Source organism: Pristiophorus japonicus, chromosome 10, assembly GCF_044704955.1.
Source record: "Pristiophorus japonicus isolate sPriJap1 chromosome 10, sPriJap1.hap1, whole genome shotgun sequence".
Lineage (NCBI taxonomy): Eukaryota > Metazoa > Chordata > Chondrichthyes > Pristiophoridae > Pristiophorus > Pristiophorus japonicus.
The window spans coordinates 172,956,203-172,973,923 of NC_091986.1; the positions used below are offsets into that span (position 1 = coordinate 172,956,203).

The 17,721-nt window shown below is 43.7% G+C and overlaps 1 protein-coding gene across 5 annotated transcripts in view; it reads left to right on the forward strand.

Moving 5' to 3' along the window:
* LOC139275199 (sister chromatid cohesion protein PDS5 homolog B) overlaps positions 1–17,721 on the forward strand; it is a 297,515-nt gene that overhangs the window by 206,302 nt on the left and 73,492 nt on the right. For all 5 annotated transcript variants that reach the window (XM_070892340.1, XM_070892337.1, XM_070892338.1 and 2 more), the window contains 2 exons: positions 10,786–10,990; positions 13,958–14,072. In XM_070892340.1, coding sequence (XP_070748441.1) covers positions 10,786–10,990; positions 13,958–14,072 — 320 coding nt within the window. The remainder of the gene's footprint in view (positions 1–10,785; positions 10,991–13,957; positions 14,073–17,721) is intronic.

Consider the following 17,721-nt stretch of genomic DNA (forward strand, 5'->3'; position numbering starts at 1 on the left):
TGTAGTTCTTTGTAGCTGTTTAATTTTTGAACATTTTTTAATAAAATCACATTGCCATCAGCACTGAGGCTACCCTTCTCACTGTCTCCTTCCCCTCCCTCCCCTCCGAGCTGGGCGCCCGTTTTTCGCGCCTAAAACGGCGCCAGAAAATAAAAGCGCTATTCTCGAGCGCTTTGCAGCTCCTTGTCTGTTTGGTGCGGCGCCCAGGGGGGCGGAGCCTACACTCGCGCCAATTTTGTAAGTGGGAGGGGGCGGGTACTATTTAAATTAGTTTTTTTCCTGCCGGCAATGCTGCGCGTGCGCGTTGGAGCGTTCGCGCATGCTCAGTGTGAAAAAAACATTGGCACTCGTCCATTTTTGTAGTTCTTTGTAGCTGTTTAATTTTTGAACATTTTTTAATAAAATCACATTGCCATCAGCACTGAGGCTTCCCTTCTCACTGTCTCCTTCCCCTCCCTCCCCTCCACGGCAACAAACGGCTGTCTCCTTCCCCTCTCTCCCCTCCTCTGCGCGGCAACAAGCCGCTGTCTCCTTCCCCTCCCTCCCCTCTCTCCACGGCAACAAGCCGCTGTCTCCTTCCCCTCCCTCCCCTCCACAACAACAAACTGCTTTCTCCTCTTTCCCCCCCCCCCCCCCCCCCCCCCCCCCCCCGCTCAGCGGCACGAACGGCTTTCTCCCCCCCGCCCCTTCCCGCTCAGCGGCACGAATGGCTTTCTCTCCGCCCCATCCCCCGCTCAGTGGCACGAACGGCTGCAGAATTCTCCCTGGCTGAAGCACTTTCACACAGGTAGGAAGATGGTTTATTTAATCTTTTCTTTGCTTATAAATGTTTATTCAGGTTGGATTTATTTGTATAAGTATAAATAAGGATTTATTATAGAATTTAATGACTTCCCTTCCCCCCCAACCTTGTTCTGGATGCCTAATTTGTAACCTGCGCCTGATTTTTTAATGTGCAGAACAAGTTTTTTCAGTTCTACAAAAATCTTCACTTGCTCCATTCTACTTTAGTTTGGAGTATGTTTTCACTGGAAACTTTCAAATCAGGCGTCAGTGGCCGGACACGCCCCCTTTTGAAGAAAAAATTCTGTTCTACCTGACTAGAACTGCAGAAAAAAAAATGTGGAGAATTGCGATTTCAAAGATAGTCCGTTCTCCACCAGTTGCTCCTAAAAAATCAGGTGCAAGTCATGTGGAAACTTGGGCCCATTAATCCTCAAGTTCATCAACCTTGCTAGCTTGAAATAAGTGTATATAAATTCTCAGATAACAGGTTTGTTCATTAATGAGCAGCTAATAAGTTAGCCATGGCTCATTGATAACACACTTGCCTGCGAGTCAGAAGATTGTGGGTTCAAGTCCCACTCCGGAGACTTGAGCACATAATCTAGGCTGACAGTTCAGTGCAGTACTGAAGGAGTACTGCACTGTCGGAGGTGCCGTCATTCGGATGAGACCCATGGCACTATTTCGAAGTAAAACGGGGAGTTCTGGTCAATATTTATCCCTCAATCAACATCACTGAAACAGATGATCTGGTCATCTCATTGCTGTGTGTGGGACCGTGCTGTGTGCAAATTGGCTGCGATGTTTCCTGCATTACAACAGTGATAACACTGCAGAAGTACTTAATTGGCTGTGAAGTGCTTTGGTATGCCCTGAAGTTGTCAAACGCACTATACAAGTTCTTTCTAAGCATGATTAGTTAATAAATACCATACTTGAATTACTGAGTCACTCTTGAGTAAATTTGGTCACTTTGTATTGAGAGAGGTTTGCTGTTTAACTAAATGTGGTCAATCTACAGGGGGAGGCACACTTCTGAAAAGTTTTTTATTGGGCCTTTAATTACCGAGTATGTGGAATCCATATACTCAGGACAGTAATTGATATCTTGTTTATCGAATCGCCCTACATTTCATGAGGGATCTAATCTGCTTAGTTTTCTGTCCTTATTTTGGGTCTGATGAGTTTCCCCCAAAATGTCTGATTGCATTAGCTATATTTGTACCTGAAACATATTGCATCTTAAAAGTTGTTATCTGTGAAGCATGCTAACACCAACCTGTTGAGCAGCTGTTTGTCACTGGCATGTCATATCCTTCCTCTTCCCCTGTTGATATTTTAGCACTGACCTGGTTGTGCAGATCACCTTGCAGGACAGTTAAGTGAGTGCACTATAAACAAAGGTAATGCCTTTTCTTGAGAGATTTTTGCCCCTCTATTCTTGATGTGAGTGATACTTCGTGGTAAGCAGCACCTGACTTGGCCCTAGACTGGATTTAATGCTGCCTCTTTGGCTTATAAATACCATTAATTTCAACTTCCAAATTAACATCAGCATAAAGGAAATGTAACTCCAGGCTTTGCAGTCGTGCTGATGCAGCAGCTATCCGATTAAACTGCAACAAGACTTGCAACCTAAATTTGCATTGGAAAATATTTTCCATCACTTCCCAACAGTAAATCTTTCTAAAAACAATTTTATTTTAGTCTCTACATGCTCAAACACACCGTGTATGTATACACTTAGATATTATTAAAATATTTCATGGAGCTATTCTGCATTTGAACATAAGAAATAGGAGCAGAAATAGTCCATTTGGCCCCTCGAGTCTGCTCCGCCATGCAACAAGATCATGCCTGATCTGATCTTGGCCTCAACTCCACTTCCCTGCCCACTCCCCATTGTCCTTGACTCCCTTATTTTTCAAAAATCTGTCTATCTCCACCTTAAATATATTCAATGACCCAGCCTCCACAGCTCTCTGGGGTAAAGAATTCCAAAGATTCACGACCCTCCGAGAGAAGGAATTCCTCCTCATCTCCGTTTTAAATGGGCGGCCTCTTATTCTGAAACTATGCCCCCTAGTTCTAGATTCACCCACGAGGGGAACATTCTGCATCTACCCTGTCAAGCCCCCCTCAGAATCTTATGTTTCAATAAGATCACCTCTCATTCTTCTAAACTCCAATGCGTATAGGCTCAATCTTTATTCATAAGACAACCCCTTCATCTCCGGAATCAACCTCTGAACCTTCTCTGAACTGCCTCCAATGCAAGTGTATCCCTCCTTTAAATAAGGAGATCAATACTGTATGCAGTACTCCAGGTGTGGTCTCAGTTGTGGTAGGACATCCCTATTTTTATACCCCATCACCCTTGCAATAAAGGCCAATAAAGGGATGTCGCCGCAAGATCCTACAAATCTCCTGGGAAGACAGACACACCAACATTAGCGTCCTTGACCAGGCCAACATCTCCAGCATTGAAACACTGACCACACTTGATCAGCTCCGCTGGGCAGGCTACATTGTCCGCATGCCAGACACGAGACTCCCAAAGTAAGCGCTCTACTCTGAACTCCTTCACGGCAAACGAGCCAAAGGTGGGCAGAGGAAATGTTGTTATAAGGACACCCTCAAAGCCTCCCTGATAAAGTGCAACATCCCCACCAACACCTGGGAGTCCCTGGCCAAAGACCACCCTAAGTGGAGGAAGTGCATCTGGGAGGGCACTGAACACCTTGAGTCTCATCGCCGAGAGCATGCAGAAATCAAGTGTAGGCAGCAGAAAGAGCGTGCGGCAAACCTGTCCCATCCTTCCTTATCCTCAACGACATCTCTCTCCCACCTGTGACTGGGACTGTGGCTCTCGTATTGGACTGTCCAGCCACCTAAGGACTCATTTTTCGAGTGGAAGCAAGTCTCACTCCATTCCGAGGGATTGATGATGAAAGGCCAACATTCCATTTGTCTTCCTAATTACTTACTGCATCTGCAGGCTAACTTTTTGTGTTTCATGTACAAGGACCCCCAGATCCCTCTATACCTCATCATGTTGTAATCTTTCCCCATTTAAATAATAATTTGCTTTTTTATTTTTCCGACAAAAGTGGATAACATCACATTTTCCCACATACTCAGTCTGCCAAATTTTTGCATACTCACTTAACTAATCTATATCTCTTTGCAGATTCTTTGCATCCTCCTCACAACTTGCTTTCCCACCTATCTTTGTATCATCAGCAAATTTGGCTACATTACACTCAGTCCCTTCATCCAAGTCACGAATATAGATTGTAAAGAGTTGAGGCCCCAGCACTGATCCCTGTGGCACCTCAATAGTTACAGTTTGCCAACCTGAAAATGATGGATTTATCCTGACTCTGTTTTCTGTTAGTTAGCTAATCCTCTATCCATGCTAATATATTACCCTCAACCCCATGAGCTCTTATCTTGTGCAGTAACCTTTTATGTGGCACCTCTGACTCTGCTTGACTGCATTCTCAATGGAATATATCTTTGCTAAGAGTTACAACATTTCTCCTTAAATGTTTGCCACTGCTCATCTACTGTCTTACCCTTTAATCTAATCTATATTCCCAGTCCTTTTTAGCCAACTCTGTTCATACCTTTGTAATTGCCTTTATTTAAGTTCAGGACACTAGTTTGAGACCTAGCTTTCTCACCTCAAACTGAATGTGAAATTCTACCATGCTGTGACCACTTGTCGCAAGAGGATCCTTTACTTTGAGATTATTAATTACTCCAGTCTCATTACACATTACCACATCTAAAATAGTCTTCTCCCTGGTTGGTTCCACAAGTATTGTTCGAAGAAACCATCCTGAATACACTCTGAATGTTTCCTCAAGGCTACCTTTGCCAATTTGATTTGTCCAAATTGCCCATGATTATTGCCGTACCATTCTTAGAAGCCTCCACTATTTCTGGATTTATACTCTGTGCTACAGTGCAGCTTACTGTTAGGGGGCCTGTAGACTACTCCCACTAGTGACTTCTTCCCCTTATTATTTCTTATCTCCACCCAAACTGATTCTACATCTTGATCTTCTGAGCCAGTATAATTTCTCTCTGCTGCACTAATCTCATCCTTTATTAACAGCTACCCCACCTACTTTTCCTTTCTATTGATCCTTCCGAAATGGCAAATACCCCTATATTCAGTTCCCAGCCTTGGTCACCTTGCAACCACATCTCTGTAATGGCTATCGGATCATACCCATTTATTTCTATTTGTGCCGTCAACTCATCTATCTTGTTACGAATGCTGCGTGCATTCAGATGAGCTTTTAATTTTGTCTTTTTACTATTTTCCCTACTCTGACCCCACTTTCTGATGCACTCTTATGTTTATACGCTCTGTCCCTTCCTGTCACACACTCTATATCATTACCCCTATTGCTACCCTGCACTATTGCCTTTTCCTTTCTTTTTGACTTTAAATTTCTGCTCACCTGATCCCTGATCTCCCCACCTCTTTCTCCCCCCCCCCCACCCCCCACCTATTTAGTTTAAAGCCCTATCTGCACCCTTGTTACTCAGTTCGGCAGGACACTGGTCCCGGCCTGGTTCAAGTGAAGCCCGTCCCGACGGAACAGCTCCCTCTTACCCCAGTACTGATGCCAATGTCCCATGAATTGAAACCCATTTCTCCCACACCAATCTTTGAGCCACGTGTTCATCTCTCTGATTTTATTTACCCTTTGCAAATTTACTTGTGGCTCAGTAGTAATCCAGAGATTATTACATTTTGTGGTTCTGCTTTTTAATTTAGCCCCTAGCTGCTCATACTCCCTCAGCAGAACCTCTCTCTTTGTCCTATCTATGTCATTGGTACCTACATGGACCACAACAACTGGATCTTCCCCTCCCACTCCAAGTTCCTCTTCAACCCAGAGGAGATGTCCTTAACCCTGGCACTGGCCAGGCAACACAGCCTTCGGGACTTTCCCTCTCGGCTGCAGAGAACAGTATCTATCCCCTTGACTATACTGTCCCCTACCACTACGACATTTATTTTTACTCCCCCAACGTGAATAGTTCTCTCTACCACAGTGCTGTGGTCAGTTTGCTCATCCTCTCTGCAGTCCCTGCTCTTGTCCACACAGAGTAAGAACCTCATACCTGTTGGACAAGAGCAAGGGCTGAGGCTGCTCAATCACTACATCCTGGGTCCCCATACCTGCCTCACCTGGAGCCACTCCCTCCTGTCTCTGACCACGGACCAAATTTGAATTATTTAACCTAAGAGATGTGACTCTCTGCTGGAACAGTGTCCAGGTAATTTTCTTTTTCTTCCCCCCCCCCCCCCCCCCTCCAAGGCCCCGATGTATCGCAGTGTCTGAAGCTCAGACTCCAGCTCATCAACTCGGAGCCAAAGTTCCTTGAGCAGCCAACACTTACTGCAGATGTGGTCGCTGTGGATCACACTGGTGCCCATCAGCTTCCACATGCTGCAGCTGCAACACATTGCCTGCCTTGCCATCTCTAATGTATTTTATTTAATTAATGACGTTTTCAAGTTTGGAAATATCAATTATCTATGTTTAGTTTTTAATCCTGACTCTTTATTTAAAGCAATGCCCAAGTATAGAAAAAAAGAGAAATACTGACCAACTAATCACTTGCATACTTCTCACTGACATCACACTTTGATTTCTTTTTATTTCTCTCCCCTCACAGGTCCGTTGGTGCTGCTCCGGGTTAGCTCCTTTATCCTCCCGCGCTGGTCTGCTGTTCTTGCGCTGGTTGGGCGCTCTCTTATCCCTGCTCTGGTCTGCTGTTCTTGGGCTGGTTGGGCGCTCTTTTATCCCTGCTCTGTTGCTGGCACTGGTTGAGCGCTCTTTGATCCCTGCTCTGGTCTGTTGTCATGCTGGTTGGGTGCTTTTTTTTATCCCCATTCTGGTCTGTTGTTCGCACTGGTTGGATGCTCTTTTATCCCCGTTCTGGCCTGTTTGAAGTGGGGTAGCTGACCTAAACCAGCTGAGGCTGTTGGAATGCTGAGTCCGAATTATATAATGGGATCCTGGCATACATTTGCTAACTGATATTTTCTGCAGCTGCTCACTGTTTTCCTAGAATATTTATCAAAAAGATTTCCTTTCAAGTGCATGAAGAATATCTTTCATTTGCTGGCCAAAAATACTTGTCTCGAAGGAAATGGAAGATGAAAAGGAAAGGCCACATGGATCACCTACATCAGGAAAGCAGAGCAGGAGCCCATAAAAGAATGGAGAGGGGTCAATAAACTGGCACATATTACAAGCTACAAAACTTTTTTGGATTGTTATAGCTGGAAGTAAGCTTGTACCTGGCTAGGGATGCAAAACAATAATTGAGATGAGACTTGAGGTATTGGGACTTTTTCCACGAAAGCAGAGAAGGCTGTGAAAATAGAATAGAATTTTTTTAAATAAAGTTTTGATGGGAGTGAATAGGGAAAGCCTATTTCTTCTGGTTGTGGAGTCAGTCATCTGATATGTGAGGAAAGGGAATTGGGACAAATCCTTCTACGCAGAGGGTTGTTGGACTATGGAATGCTTTGGCACAGGAGTTGGTGAGGCAGAGACCATTGCTGCTTTTAAAGGAAAAGTGTAGCAGTGGTTGCACTAATCTCTCTGAATTACAAGGTTGTGGGTTCAAGCCTCACCGGAGACTTGAGCACATAATCAAGGCCAACAGTTCAGTGCAATACCAAGAGTGTGCTGCACTGTTGGAGGTTACTGTCTTTCAGTTGAGATGTTAAACTGAGGTTCTGCCGGCCCTTTTAGGTGGATGTAAGTAAAATATCCCATGGCACTCTTTGAAGAGAGCAAGCGTCCTGGCCACCATTTATCTCAACATAGCTAAAACACATCATCTGATCATTTATATCTCTATTCTTTAAATTCTTAGGCCTGACTTCCAAGAGGTGATAAGGCAATTTTCACCAATAGTCTGCTGCTTGAACTATTTTTGTAACTGGATATAAACTTCTTATGGGATTGAGCTTGTAAATGATTTTTTTTAAATTGCATGCTTAGTTTGATTAGTAATAAATGAGCCAGAAACCTGTGGAGCATCAACTGAGCATCAGTTTTTGGATAGAGAATCTGGATTAAAAGAGCCCTAAATTTTGCTTAAATTGCATTCTTTGTCATTTTATTGATCTCATTTGTCATGCATGGGCTGTTAATTCATTGCCATACTGGCCACTGAAGGAGATTCAGTTAAATTGAAATGAGCTTTAATTATGGATGGATTTATTTTTAAAAAGTGTAAATCAGTACATTTCTCAGAAATGTAATCATACCATTTGCTCCTTTTGTTGGCTTCTAAGTGTGTGTCAACTGGCAGCGATGAATCCTGTGGCTCTAAAGTTCACGAAGTAATCTTCTGATTAAAGAGATAAAATAAATCTTGTAAATGCCATCTCTTTAATGAGAAATGTTTACAATTGATCATGTGGTTTTAAAGAGCTGTACATGGGTATGGTGGTTGTGGTACTGAACTTGCAACTCAGGTCATGTTAAAATTCCAATGTGGCAAGCTGTGAAATTGAATTGAATGAATCCTGTAATTTTGTATTTATAAAAAAATATTCAGATTATCATTTAAAAAAAACCCAACTGGTTCACTTATGTCATGCAGGGAAGTGAATCTGCCATCCCTACCCGTTATGGCCTATATATGGCTCCAGTTCGTTGCCTCTTCATGCACTCAGGCCAACTTGAGAAGGGCAATAAATACTGCCTTGCAAGTGTTATAGAAACATAGAAAATAGGTGCAGGAGTCGGCCATTCGGCCCTTTGAATGGCGGTGCAGGCTCGATGAGTTCATGGCTGAACATGCAACTTCAGTACCCCATTCCTGCTTTCTCGCCATACCCCTTGATCCCCTTAGTAGTAAGGACTACATCTAACTCCTTTTTAAATATATTTAGTGAATTGGCCTCAACAACTTTCTGTGGTCGAGAATTCCACAGGTTCACCACTCTCTGGATGAAGAAGTTTCTCCTCATCTCGGTCCTAAATGGCTTACCCCTTATCCTTAGACTGTGACCCCTGGTTCTGGACTTCCCCAACATTGGGAACATTCTTCCTGCATCTAACCTGTCTAAACCCATCAGAATTTTAAACATTTCTATGAGATCCTCCCTCATTCTTCTGAACTCCAGTGAATACAAGCCCAGTTGATCCAGTCTTTCTTGATAGGGTCAGTCCCGCCATCCCGGGAATCAGTCTGGTGAACCTTCGCTGCACTCCCTCAATAGCAAGAATGTCCTTCCACAAGTTAGGAGACCAAAACTGTACACAATACTCCAGGTGTGGCCTCACCAAGGCCCCATGCAACTGTAGTAACACCTCCCTGCCCCTGTACTCAAATCCCCTCGCTATGAAGGCCAACATGCCATTTGCTTTCTTAACTGCCTGCTGTACCTGCATGCCAACTTTGTGACTTATGTACCATGACACCCAGGTCTCGTTGCACCTCCACTTTTCCTAATCTGTCACCATTCAGATAATAGTCTGTCTCTCTGTTTTTACCACCAAAGTGGATAACCTTACATTTATCCACATTATACGTCATCTGCCATGCATTTGCCCACTCACCTAACCTATCCGAGCATCCTCCTCGCAGCTCACACTGCCACCTAACTTAGTGTCATCTGCAAATTTGGAGATACTACATTTAATCCCCTTGTCGAAATCATTAATGTACAATGTAAACAGCTGGGGCCCCAGCACAGAACCTTTTGGTACCCCACTGGTCACTTTCTGAAAAGTACCCATTTACTCCTACTCTTTGCTTCCTGTCTGCCAACCAGTTCTCAATCCACATCAGCACACTACCCCCAATCCCATGTGCTTTAACTTTGCACATTAATCTCTTGTGTGGGACCTTGTCGAAAGCCTTCTGAAAGTCCAAATACACCACATCAACTGGTTCTCCCTTGTCCACTCTACTGGAAACATCCTCACAAAATTCCAGAAGATTTGTCAAGCATGATTTCCCTTTCACAAATCCATGCTGACTTGGACCTATCATGTCACCATTTTCCAAATGCGCTGCTATGACATCCTTAATAATTGATTCCATCATTTTACCCACTACTGATGTCCAGCTGACCGGTCTATAATTCCTTGTTTTCTCTCCCTCCTTTTTTAAAAAGTGGGGTTACATTGGCTACCCTCCATTCCATAGGAACTGATCCAGAGTCTATGGAATGTTGGAAAATGACTGTCAATGCATCCGCTATTTCCAAGGCCACCTCCTTAAGTCCTCTGGGATGCAGACCAACAGGCCCTGGGGATTTATCGGCCTTCAATCCCATCAATTTCCCCAACACAATTTCCCGACTAATAAGGATTTCCCTCTGTTCCTCCTTCTCGCTAGACACTCTGACCCCTTTTATATCCGGAAGGTTGTTTGTGTCCTCCTTAGTGAATACCAAAGCACTTGTTGCCCACGCTCCAGGAACAACTTCAAAATTGTGTTCAACTGCTTAATGAGCATGATTGGAATTTAGTGTTCATAGATAGAAAAACAGTGTTATAGAATCACTGACTATAGTAAGAGGTCTGGAATTCAGCTATTGAGGCCATAATTCTAAGTGCTTTGAGTCAGCTTGAAGCCTGGTAACTGGAACAGAGGCTAATCGGTCATGAATTACAGCCATTAATAATCAGTACAGACAAAATATTTTTTGAAAAGGAAGTGGTAGTTCCAAGCATGCATCCAAGGACTGCTGGCCAACCAACCAGAATGTTATGTGTCAACCACTTGGATTTGTTAATGCCCTTAAACCTGTGTTTACAATATGTAAATAAGAGCTTTTCAGTGGTTTTTGCAGATACAAAACGCAAGTTAGGCTGTGTTATTATAAACATATGTGTATCAATAAAGAGTGTAGAAATGTGCATGTTACGATATGTCCCGTTCCACTTTTTAACTTTGATATTGACACAAGAAAATAGCTATGGAACTGTTCATTTACAGGATGAATGTTATCAAGTGAGGCAGATATTTGCACAGAAGCTCAACAAAGGACTTGCCAAACTACGACTACCACTGGAGTACATGGCAATTTTTTCATTGTGTGCGAAGGACCCAGCCAAAGAAAGAAGAGCACATGCCAGGCAATGCCTGGTGAAAAATATCAATATTCGGAGGGAGTATCTGAAGCAGCATGCAGCAGTGAGTGGTAGGTATTGCCAAGTTTTCGGAAAGAAAATAACCTGTTGCAGCATACATTTCCCCCCTCTATTTCCACAGAAGGAATGTGCTGCATCTTTTTGTTATTGTAGAAGCTAATACAATTTTAAAGAAATGTATGGTACTCAAAAGAAGTGTGTTTTTGTTTAACCTGTGCTTTCACTGGCTTTTCATTCGTTTTGTGAAAATCATCCCCTTTAACAGTGGACAATACATGTGAAAGTTAGCAGGAGAGGTTAGTAATTAAAATCAATCTGTAGAAAAGCAAAAATGGCTTTTTTAAACAAAATTGATCAAGGTGTTCCAGATTTTTTTCAGGATGTTTACTAATAGTGAAGAATTTAGCATTATCTATTACTAAATATGAATCTGACACCATGTCTCGGGGATCCCCAGCGTCCAGCAGCAGTGATGTCATCAAGCTGACTAAGCAGCCAACCACATTGAAGAATTCTCACAGTAAACCAGGAAGTAAAGTCCACAGATTTACTTTCACTTTTTTAAAATCATTTTACAGAGCGCGAAATAAAGATTGGGACATACACATGGGATTAAGGTAGAAGCTGAAATATGATTAAAAAAACTTTTTTTTAAAAATTAAATACATGGAATTTTTATCAAAAAAAATTCACATTGCACAAATATAAGATTCATTTTTCAGGGTCAGAACAGTTGATCAGCAGCAGTTATGCAGTACGCCATTAAAACCCCAGTTAGACCTCATTCAACAAGGCTTAACTTTTTTTGGGGGGGGTGGTTTAAGAGCGATATTCCAGCGTAAAAGCTGAAGTCCTCGTCGCTTCAGTGATTTTTTTTTCAGTTGATTGCTGGCTCTGGGGAGTTCAACAGCGCCCCCTGTGGAGGAGCAGGGAATGACTGACAGCAGCTTCTGGATTTCCGCATTTAACTGCGCATGTGCGTCGTCCAGAAGTTGCTTCACATTCAGTTGTAATAATGGTGAATGCTGACCGTTTCGGCATCATTACAACCGCAAATTCCAGGTCATTAATAGGCGTTTTCTTTATTTTTAACAACTGTGTTTTATTTACAACACATTGACCGACACTGCAATCATAGTATGCAGTGTATATGGCACATTGTGTTAATGAGCTTTACCAGATGTCTGAAATTGTGGATGACCAGGTAGTGGCACTGACACTGTTGTGTACTACTTTTCTTACCTGCTATGTCACGACCACCAGATTTTTGTAAAGGGGTGGTGGTGGGGTGCAGTGTGCTCCAGGTGGGTGGTGTGTGATCTATGTGGGGACTGTTGTTAACATGTCCATCTGTAGTCGGTAAAAGCAGTCGGGGAGTGGTTCTGTGGGTGGGAGGAATGCTGTCCTGGGACTGCGGCGGGGAGGAATGCTGTCCTGGTTAAGTTTTGGTTACGATAAGGAGTGCTGTGACAGTTGCTTAAGTCGCTGGTCAGTGTATTCTGGCTTGACATGGCCTTACTTGTCAGATCATTTGAGACTTCTGATCTTCCACCCTGCTTGAAATATTGCATGTCAATAACTGACTAAAGTTCGTATTTTTATGGGATGGAAAGTAGTATTAAAAAATATAAAATCATGCTGTAAAACTGCATGAAGCTTTCATGAGTTTTCCAAGTATGTTCAATGCTTTATCAACATAACAGATTGATTATCCTCCATTTTCAATGAAAAATAAGAAAACTTTATATTGTCGACATTTGTAACACCACCGCTTGAAGGATCTTAGTTTGTCAATATACACGGATGTTTTTCTCCCGATTTCCTCTTCTCCCCGCCCCCCCCCCCCCCCCCCCCCATTTGTGTCAATGTTTCACTGCAGAATATAGCCATCTTTGTCTGAGGTCAGGTCAATGACCTGCTCCGAAGCCCACTGTTCACAATGCTCTGTATCTGGCTACAAAGAGGATATGGCTGATTAGCGAGGTGACTGCATCTGTTCCTTTTTTCACTTTTTTTTTTCCTCCCGAATACCTAGCTTGTACTCTGCACTTTCCCTTCACAGTATGACTGATATATAAAATGCACCATTTGGAGCATAACCGCTAGTGTTATGCTGATGGTTACTGCTGAACCATCTATATCCTTGCAGGATACATTTTAATACAGGTTGAACCTCTCTTATCCGGGACTCCCTTATCCAGCACCACCCCTCGTCCGGGACCATTCCTGGCCGGCGGGTGGCACATGCACAGAACTCGACTGTCAAAATCCTACTCACCAATATAATCTTTCTCCTCAATCTGCTGCTTCCTCGTCACTCTGCTGGAACTCATGCAGCCGCAATCATCGGGCCGGCCGCTCCTCCCCACAGCGCTCCCTCCAGGGGGTCGGGCCAACTCTTGGGGGCCCACCGGCTCTTCGGTGTCCCCTGTACACTGATTGGCTGGTTGACTGACCGTCGGTCCAGCCAATCAGCGTACACACACACACTTACCCCAGCAACAGCACTTAAAGGCGCAGTCCACCCAAACAGGTGACCACCCCTCATCCGGCAAAATCCCTCGTTCGGGATAGGCCAGGTCCTGAGGGTGCCGGATGACTGAGGTTCAACCTGTACATTTTTATTTAGCATTTTTCAGTTTTATAGTTTGAAATTTTTGTCTTTTATAATTTAAAAAAAAAAACCTCAACAGAAACTTATGTTTTGTCCGAATGTTGGTGGCCAGTATAAACAAGTTGTGGTATTTGCATGGAAGGGCAAGAGAAACAGCAAATGGCACCTGAGATGGAAAAAAACCTGAAGTGAAGTTAAATTTTGAAGATCTGTAGAACAGGCATATCATATTTTATGCTGTCTTTATACCCTTTGCTGATGTAACTGGAAGAATTTTAAATTTAGGTGAGAAAACTCAGAATTGATGGCACTTACTAACTACTTGCAATTGTAATGGGATACTTTTTCCTGAATATTTTATTTGGAAACCAATGACTAGTTTTTTTCTCTTGTGTGACTGCAGAAAAATTGTTATCGTTGCTGCCCGAATATGCTGTTCCATACACAATTCATCTCCTTGCGCATGATCCAGATTATGTAAAGGTACAGGATATTGAGCAACTGAAAGACATTAAAGAGTAAGTTTGTCATTTAACTTTATTGTTATATTAGTGTTGACAAAATAATTTAAATTTGCAGAGATGTAAACAAATGTCTCTCTACTTGTTCTTTATATATTATCCTAAAAATATTTATATTTTTGGTCTCCTTAAACCCCTCCCCCTGTCTCCACCACACTCTCCTCCAACATGTGTGAGGAGCTCATGGACTTCTTTGTCTCAAAGATTAAGACCACACGCTCAGTTGCCTTTGTCAGTTCCCTTCCTTCATCTAGCCCACAGGGCCAAACTTCATCTGAGGCTACCACCTGTCCTAGCCCTAAACTCTCATCTTTAATTTCTCTTTGATCTCCCCTCTTGATCTCTTCAAGCTAATCTTGCCCATGAGATGCACTTCCTGCTCCCTTGACCCTATTCCCACTAAACTGCTGACCACCAAACTTCCTTTTTTGGCTCCCATGTTAGCTGACATTGTTAACGGTTCTTTCTCCTTACAATACTGTTCCCCTCTCCTTCAAATCTACTGTCATCACCCCTCTCCTCAAAAAAAAACAACCCTTGACCCCACTTTGCTAGCTATCGCTCCATCTGCAACCTCCCTTTCCTGTCCAAAGTATTTGAATGTGTTGCCTCCCAAATCCGTGATCATCATTCCATGAATTCAATGTTTGAATCCCTTCAGTCTGGCTTTCGCTCCTGCCACAGTACCAAAATGACTCTCATCAAAGTGACAAATGACATCCTTTGTGACTGTGACAAAGGTAAACTATCTCTCCTCATCCTTCTGGACTTATCTGTAGCCTTGGACACAGTTGACCACTCCATCCTCATCCAATGCCTCTCAACCATCGTCCAGCTAGGTGGGAATGCACTCGCCTGGTTCCATTCTTATCTATCTAATCGTAGGCAGAAAATCACCTGCAATGGCTTCTCTTCCCACTCCCGCATCGTTACCTCTGGTGTCCCCCAAGGATCTGTCCTTGGGCCTCTCTTGTTTCTCATCTGTATGCTGCCCCTTGGCGATATCATCCGAAAACATGGAGTCAGTTTAGTTTCCACATGTACGCTGCCGACATCAAGCTCTACTTCTCTACCACTTCTCTCGACCCCTGCTTGGTATATAAATTGTCGGATTGCTTGTCTGATATCCAGTACTGGATGAGCAGAAATTTGCTCCAATTAAATATTGGGAAGACCGAAGCCAATATCTTTGGTCCCCGCCACAAACTGCGTTCCCTAACCACTGACTCCATCCCTCTCCCTAGCATCAATCTGAGGGTAAACAAGACGGTACGCAACCTAGGTGTCATATTTAACACTGAAATGAGTTTCTAGCCACAAATCCACGGCATAACTAAAACCGCCTTTTTTCACCACGGTAACATTTCCCACCACCGCCCCTGTCCCAGCTCTTCTGCTGCTGAAACCCTCATTTATGCCTTTGTTACCTCTAGACTTGACTCTTGCAACTCACTCCTGGCTGGCCTCCCACATTCTACAGTACGTAAACTTGAGGTCATCCAAAACTCAGCAGCCCGTGTCCTAACTCGCACCACGTCACGATCACCCATCACCCCATGTGCTCGCTGATCTACATTGGCTCCCGGTTCAACAACGCCACGATTTCAAAATTCTTATCCTTGTTTACAAATCACTGCCTGGCCTTGCCCCATCCTAGCTCTGTAATCTTTTTCAGCCTTACAACCCCACAAGATGTCTGCACTACTCAAATTCTGCCCTCTTCAACATCCCTCATTATAACTGCTCTACCATAGAAACATAGAAATTTACAGTGCAGAAGGAGGCCATTTCAGCCCATCGTGTCCACGCCAGCCGACAGAGCCAAAAGGCCCACGGTCAGCAGCCCTGAAGGTTACATATAAACCTATGAACAATGAAACAATGGCGGACAGGTAAAGAGCATCTGACCCAACTAGTCTGTCCCACACAACTGCGATACCCCATGTATCACAACATTTTACACTCCAACCCACCCGGAGCCATGTGATCTCCTGGGAGAGGAAACAAACCAGGTAAAAACCCAGGCCAATTGGGGGAAAAAATCCAGGAAAATTCCTCTCTGACCCATTCAGGCGATCGAAACTGGTCCAGGAGACCACTCTGGCTATATTAGATTGGCTGAAGTACTTGTCATCGTATATGCGCCAGCCATCAAGAGGTTTTCTAGTCTAATCCCACTTACCAGCTCTAGGTCCGTAACCCTGCAGGTTACGGCACTTCAAGTGCCCATCCAAGCACCTTTTAAATATGGTGAGGGTTTCTGCCTCTACCACCTTTCCAGGCAGAGAGTTCCAGACCCCCCCACAACCCTCTGCGTTAAGAAGCTTCCCCTCTAAACCTTACACCAACCACCTTACACCTATGCCCCCTCGTAATTGACCCCTCCACCAAGGGGGAGATAGGCCCTTGCTATCGACTATATCCAGGCCCCTCAAAATTTTATACACCTCAATGAGGTCTCCCCTCAGCCTCCTTTGTTTCAAGGTAAACAAACGCCTATCCAATCTGTCCTTTTAGCTAAGATTCTCCATTCCTGGCAGCATCCTCAAAAATCTCCTCTGCACCCTCTCCAGTACAATCATGGCCTTCCTACAATACGGTGACACTAAGCTGGGTGGCAGTGTGAGCTGTGAGGAGGATGCTAAAAGGCTGCAGAGTGACTTGGACACGTTGGGTGATTGGGCAAATGCATGGCAGATGCAGTATAATGTAGATAAATGTGAGGTTATCCACTTTGGTGGCAAAAGCAGGAAGGCAGAATATTATCTGAATGGTGACAGATTAGGAAAAGGGGAGGTGTAATGAGACCTGGGTGTCATCGTACATCAGTCATTGAAAGTTGGCATGCAGGTACAGCAGGCGGTGAAGAAGGCAAATGGCATGTTGGCCTTCATAGCGAGAGGATTTGAGTATCGGAGCAGGGAGGTGTCTTACTGCAGTTGTACAGGGCCTTGGTGAGACCACACCTTGAGTATTGTGTGCAATTTTGGTCTCCTAATCTGAGGAAGGACATTCTTGCTATTGAGGGAGTGCAGCGAAGGTTCACCAGACTAATTCCCGGGATGGCAGGACTGACATATGAAGAAAGACTGGATCGACTAGGCTTATATTCACTGCACTTTCGAAGAATGAGAGGGGATCTCATATAAACATAAAATTCTGACTGGATTGGACAGGTTAGATGCAGGAAGAATGTTCCCGATGTTGAGGAAGTCCAGAACCAGGGGTCACATTCTAAGGGTAAGGGGTAAGTCATTTAGGAGTGAGATGAGGAGAAACTTCTTCACTCAGAAAATTGTGAACCTGTGGAATTCTCTACCACAGAAAGTTGTTGAAGCCAGTTCGTTAGATATATTCAAAAGGGAGTTAAATGTGGCACTTGAAGCTTAAGAGATCAATGGGTATGGAGAGAAAGCCAGAATGGGGTACTAAAGTTGCAAAAATGATCAGCCATGATCATATTGAATGGTGGTGCAGGTTCAAAGGGCTGAATGGCCTACTCCTGCACCTATTTTATATGTTTCTATGTGACCAGAAATGTACGCAGTATTCCAGCTGTGCCCTAACCAGTGTATTATACAATTTAAGCATAACCTCCCTGCTCTTGTATTCTCTGCTGCAGTCAATAAAGGGAAGCATTCTGTAT